General features: G+C 45.3%; 1 protein-coding gene across 1 annotated transcript in view; it reads left to right on the top strand.

Annotated features, from left to right (window-relative positions):
* Positions 1 to 1,787: 1,787 nt before the first annotated feature.
* Positions 1,788 to 6,519, top strand: part of CDC14B (cell division cycle 14B) — a 99,509-nt gene continuing 94,777 nt past the window's right edge. Inside the window, exon 1 of the mRNA XM_068552534.1 lies at positions 1,788 to 1,947. Coding sequence (XP_068408635.1) covers positions 1,788 to 1,947 — 160 coding nt within the window. The remainder of the gene's footprint in view (positions 1,948 to 6,519) is intronic.

Here is a 6,519-nt window from a genome sequence, read left to right as displayed (position 1 = left end):
TCTTGCTTCTTTGCTGCCCTTACAGACAACACGTAGGTCATTTTTAATTTAAGGCCTTCACTGACTGATTTCCTTATGCGAAACAGGAAGAATGAACATGATTACTAAATTTCTGGTCCAAGTGTCAGATCTCTAGTTCCAGACTGTTCAAATGCCACTGTCATGCAGAGCTCTCTTTCCCCCAGCCCCCATTCCTCCTTAATTAGTAGTGCTTACGGTAAAGGCCTTCAACAATAGAAGTCAAACAGCCTCCCCCCCCTCCCCCGAGGTACTCCATCGAAATGTGCATTTCTAAGAGGCTTCCTGGAGGACTGACTCAAATTCATCTTTTTCTTCTAGAGGCTGGCAGTAACTGCGGAACTGCAGGGTAAAACGTTAAAATACTGGTGAAAAATTAGGAAGAGCTTGCAAGATGTAGGATTTTGGGGTATGAAATCTAAATACTGCCCTCCAGTCTTAACACCATTTTCTATGCCACCATGGAAATTCATTTAAAAGCCTTCCAAAATGACAGTTTTGGTTAAGTTCTAGAAAGATCAGGCATTATTTTAACTCAGTAGAAAAAAAAAAAAAAGAAATATGATTATATAGTTTGCAAGATAAAAGTTAAAGGATTAAATTCGCCACTTGCTTCAATATTTCAATAATTGGACCTGTCGATACCTTAGGTAAGAAAAACATAGCAACTGGTGTATAAAACTACTGAGTCAATTCGGGCACAGGATTCCGAGATGAAGAACTTCGAGGTGCAAACCTTTATAGTATATCGTGTTTCCATGGTAGTTTTATTGACTCCTTAAGAAGCCCTTGCTTGGTCTATTTGAATCCTGGGCATAGGTCAGTAAAAAGAGCGTAGCTGATTTAGATAGTTCCTAAGTTCTGACATCAACTCTACCTTAAATCTATATAACAGCAGACAATTTAAGAAGTCCATATTCTTCCAAGCCAGCAGCCATGGCAAGAGTCCCTTTCACTTGGCGCTATTACAGGGGAAACCAAGAAATACTTAAAAAAATATACAGGCCAAAGAACTGGAGTTAAGTTACTACGGTGGGGCTGTGTAAAGCTTTGGTGACTCACTACATGAAGTTGTGAACTGGGGTCTTGGCACTCGGGGAACACAGAAGGAACAGAAAAGTTGGGGGGCTTGCGTAGGGTGGCGAGTACACTCTTATCTTTGGCGGAATCACTCAGACTTTTCTTTATGGCGTCACCGGCTACCTGCCTGTAGAAAAGCTCCGTCTCCGTGACGTCACGCCTCATTGACCAATGAAAGGCCTCAGTCTGCGGGCCCCGAGGAGGGTTGTGGGCCCTTTTTTGTGAATGAAGCTTCACGGACCAGCCCTCCTGGAGTCCCCGGGAGCCGCGGCCCGCTGTGCTCGGGCGCCTCGGCGGCAGCGTCCGCGTATGCGGTGGGCGCGCACGGTTACTCCGGGCAGCCCCAACCGCCGGCGGCAGCACCGTCGCCTCTGCCGCGCCAGCGGGCTGCAGGCACCTGGGGGCGGGCTGGGGGTCGCCGGCAGCGGCAGGAGGCGCTGTAGCGAGGGCTGCGGCGCGGGTCCCGCGGCGGCCGCAGGAGGGAGCGGGACAGCCGCGGTGGGCCAGGCCCCTCCTCCGGCTCCTGCGCGGCCACCTCCCGCCGGGCTCCGCCGGCGCCTGCAGTCGCCGCAGCGCCGCTCCGCGCCCGCAGCCTTGAGCGCCCGCGCGCGGGGCCAGCGGGGGCTTCGGCGGGCTAGCGGGCGCGCGAGGCCATGGTCGTGGTCCCCTGACGGGCCGCGGCCGCCTCCATGAAGCGGAAGAGCGAGCGGCGGCCGAGCTGGGCCGCCGCGCCCCCCTACTCGCGGCGGTGCTCGTCGTCCTCGCCGGGAGGGAAGAAGAGCCGCAGCTCCACGTCGCAGGAACTGCACCACCTGGACCGGCAGGACGACCTGTACCTGGACATCACCGGTGAGCCGGCGAGCGAGCGCATGGCGGGGCACCCCGGACACGCGGCACCCGGCGCGGGGGTCCTAGCCCACCCACCCGGGGCAGTAGAGGCGCCTCCCGGGGCCAGACTGACACTCCTCCATCCCCACCCCCATAAAAGCCCGAGCCGGCCACACCCCCTTCAGGATCCGGGCCCTGGGAGCGCCCCCCTACCCCGAGTTTTCTTCTGCGATTGTTGCAAGCTGTAACTTTATCCGTTTTGCACCCTCCTACCCCAGCAAGATGGCCCCAGGGGTCACCTTTCTAAATTGCGGGCGTCTGCTCGGCGCCTCGGGATTTTCCTAAATTCGAGTTGATACCGCCTCCCGGGTTGCAAGCTCGGTTGGCCCTTAAGGAGTGTGAACCTCCGAATCACTCCAAAGGATTCCCCGAGCGCGCTGAACACGCCGGCGCGGGAGCTGCAGTATTTATTTGGCGTTTGCCAAGCCTCCGCTGCTCTGTGGGAAATGGAGTCCCTCCCGCCTGGGGCGGCGTTGCCTGGGGCGGCGTTCCCCGGTCCGGCGCGGAAGCCAGATCCTTGCCCTGGTCCTCATTGCACTCACCCCCTCCCCAGCGCGCGTACGAGCACGCCCCAGACCTCCTAGGGATAATTCCCCTGCCTTGCTTCTGGAATGTCACTTTGATGGCATTTGAACCGGTCAGCTTGATCAATGCCCAGAGTTGTCACTTTTGAGAAATCACAGGTAGAAAAGCAGCCGTTTGATAACTGCTTTATTATTAGTGCCTATTCTACAATTCTTGAAGACTTTATAAATCCAATTTGGGAGCCGTTGGGTTTGCCAGGATTGACACTGAAGCGTGTGAGGGCATTAAATGAGATGATGTTTGTGGAAACGCTTTGTCTACAATTTTGAGGGATTTTTCAGTCTGTTTTCTGTGGCGCAGAGTGTGTAAACCTCGGTGTGTTGGATTTTTATAAACTGTTTCCCGCCCATTGATAAACCAGGTAAGCTGGAGTGGTCAGAACATTAATTAAGAAAATGCTCAAACACAGAAATTTAGTAGAAATTATTTTCTAGGTCGATGGACAGTTGTTTTGAAACTAAGGTCCATTTCACAGAAAGTTGAGAGTAGAGCGGAAGGTATCTCGGCGTTGAGTGGATGGACCTTGGCGACGGAGGAGGTAGGCAGGAAGGGTTTCCCGTAAGTACCTGTCTCCGGCTGGCACCTGCCCAGGTCCACCGTAGCGCCTGGCGCTTTAGGAGGTGAAGCCCACTTGCTGAGGCTGAGACTAGGTCCCACCACGTTGTGCGCTCCCGGGAAGATGGCCCCGCAGAGGAGGGCCACGGGTGTAGGACCCACACAGGCCTTATGCCTTGTTATGTGTACCTTTTCGAAGGACCTTGTTGAATAGCATTTAATTTGGGGGCAAGTAACACACTTACTTGGTACAGAATTCTTAATTACAAAGGTAAAGAGGAGTATTATATATAGTGAAAAGCTGGTCTCAGCCACCGGGTGTTTTTCCCCAGAGGCAACTTATGTTCCTAGTTTCTTGTGAATCCTTACAGAAATAGACTGCGTGGTTACACGTATACATTCTCTACCGTACGCAAGCACGGCAGCATACAATACGTTGTTTTGCACATTGTTTTCACAGTTTTTCTTAGCAGAAAGATTGTTCTGTATTAGTACATGGTAATAGGTAAAGTATTACCTCATTTGGTTTTAATTACTGCTTCTGCCAAAATAGATATGGTTTTAAAGTATAAAACCATAAAATGGTGTATGTGGATTTAAATGTATATGTTTTATGACTTGTTTATATATATGTGTATGTTTTATGACTTGTTTAGACAGTTCCCTATTGGAGACACTTGTCTCCAATCAAAAAGGAAGTGTCTGACAGCAAAGTCATTGGGGTAAATCTTCCTTCTTTATGGAGAAAAAGATGCAATGTGGCTGGCTTTCCTGAGGTAGTGATCAATGAATTAATTTCAGAAAACATCACCAAAAAGAATATTGAGGAAATAGTTGGTGCACTATATAAAATCATAATACTCTTATTTAGGTGACAAGCCCAGATAATGGAAGGGTCCAATCTCAGTGTAAGATCACTCCAGGGGAGTTAAGGAAATCAACTTCCCCTACGATTTCTCCAGATGTCCCTTAGTGACAGTCTTGTATTTCTGGGAATAATGACACTTAATCAGTTTGATTGGGTGTGATATACAAGACAAAGTAACTTTGGATGCAAGGTGGGGATTTCTTTTTACTGGGCTTGTAGGAAACGCTTGATGCCTCATCCTCAGCAAATGGCAACCTGGTACCATCCTTCCCAACTTGTTTTTCCCTCAGTTATTGTTTTCTAAAAGCATTGCATGCACATTTTTAATATCAAACATTACTAAAGGAGATGTATAAATATAGTTAGTCCCCCTCGCCTGGTAATATTTTCTTTCCCTTCAGTTTTCTACTCATATTCAAGTTTCTACAAACTGTGCCATACCAGTAAGAGTGGTCCTCTTTTTAATGGCTGCATGTTGTTGCATTGTATGGCTGAATTGTGATTTATATAATGCTAATAAATAAATGGTTATTTGGGAGTTTTCCAGTCCCTACTGCAAATGGCTGCAGTAGCATCAGTGTACATGTCTACCTACATGTGTGACTGTGTAAACTTGAAGTGAAGAGGCCAGGCCAAAGTATATATAGGTTTATCCATTTGTGAGTGGACTTTTGGGGCAATTATGAATAATGCTGCTATGAACAAGTTTTCACGTACAAGTTTTTGGGTGTATACCTTTGGGTATATACCAAGGAGTAGAATTCCTTTGGGTATATACCTAGGAGTAGAACTGCTGGATCACATGGTAACTGCCAGGCTTTTTTCCAAAGCAGCTGTACCACCAGCATTCTCACTAGCAATGTATGGATTATTCCACATCCTCACCAACACTTGTTATAGGATTGTGAAGATTATTTCCCATTGGGGTTGGTTTGTAAACATTATTACTTCTGCCCACTCTGCCTTTAAATACATTACTTTTTTTTTTTTTTTTTTAAACTTTGGTCCCTTCACATTTTTATTACAGTCTATTTTATCTATAGGTTGAATTCCCATAGATCCCAGGGTATTTCATGTGTGTACATTTAACATAGGAGGCTTAATTCCTATTTTTGTTCCTCTCTCTTTTATGTGGTCACTATTTATTGTCTATCCTGCCACCCCGATACACTGGACACTACTCTTACTAGGAGCAGACTGACCCAGGTTTTATTCCTAAGCAGACCCCATCAACCTCTCATTGACCATTCATTCAGTTCTTGCCATATGCAATGACATGGAATTTTACCTGTATTCCTGGTGCAGTACCAGTGCACCATGTGAAAGAAAGGTTATAAATACAGTATAAACTGTATATGTTAATGCTAACTGAGAGATAACTGAGTAAAGATAAGATCCTAACGAGTTATCAGTCAGGAAGCAGGGGGAAGAGGGGAAGTGAGGAGGGCTTTCAGTTGGATTTGGAACTAGGTATCTAGATGAGAGAAATACCAAGGGAAAAAATGTTGGACACAGTCAGGTTTTGTTGTTGTTGTTTGTTTGGTTTTGTTTTTTTTTTTGGCCATGCGGCTTGTGGGATCTTAGTTCCCCAACCTGGGCCCTTGGCAATGAAAGAGCAGAGTCCTAACCACTGGACCACCAGGAAATTCCCCACAGTCAGGTTTTTGATTTTCCTATGAACCTCCTTGTGGCCAGATGTCTGAATCTTTTTGATCTCTATACATTCCTGTCCCTTAAATAGGGCCCTCCATAAATGACATTGCACATTTTCCTTTCCTCTTTATTAATATAGAAAAAAAATTAAAGGCTATAACATTACTGCATAATCTGTGTTTGATAATTTATAGGATTTAATAGTTGGTACAGAAGTTCAATTTATTTTACTTTTTTTTTGTTTTTTAAATTTCTGACTAGTAACAAAAATTGTCAATAACTGCTGGCTTAAAAAATATTCTTGGTGGTTTGTCTTAAATTGAAAAATACTTTTTTTAGTGGCTGCCATTATATTCTACCTTTTAAAGAGTGTCTATATTATAACAGTAATAATTTTATTGGAGAAGCTCTAATTGAGGTCAGGATTGTTACTTAAAAGCATTGATTAATGGTGTATTGGCTACTCATCAAATAAAATTAAACAGATACAGCACTACTCCTCTCCCCTTCTTTTTAGGATTTTAAAAATCACACTAGACATCATTAGACAGAAAATTTATTCATTAATTGAAGTATTTTTTGAATGCTTACTATGTAAAATAGTCATGCGTATTCATTGTTTGCAGTGATAGAAATATGTTTTTCTTGATAGAAAAGGAATGCTGTTAACCTGGGGCACTGATTCAGGAGGAAATAAATTAATTTTTCTTCAACAGTTTCATGTAGTAGATTATTGAGTTTCAGTAACTGAAACTCATCAAAGTCTATAGTGTTCATTTTTCTTCTTATGACTTATGTCTATACTTACTCTCTGTGTAATGTGAATTTATTTTCTTGATTTATGTGCTTGCTTAATTCTTCAACATCTTTAC

The sequence above is a fragment of the Eschrichtius robustus genome, chromosome 10 (assembly GCF_028021215.1).
Source record: "Eschrichtius robustus isolate mEscRob2 chromosome 10, mEscRob2.pri, whole genome shotgun sequence".
Taxonomy (NCBI): Eukaryota; Metazoa; Chordata; class Mammalia; order Artiodactyla; family Eschrichtiidae; genus Eschrichtius; species Eschrichtius robustus.
Note: the sequence above shows the minus strand (reverse complement) of the source record. Positions and strands in the feature narration are given on the sequence as shown.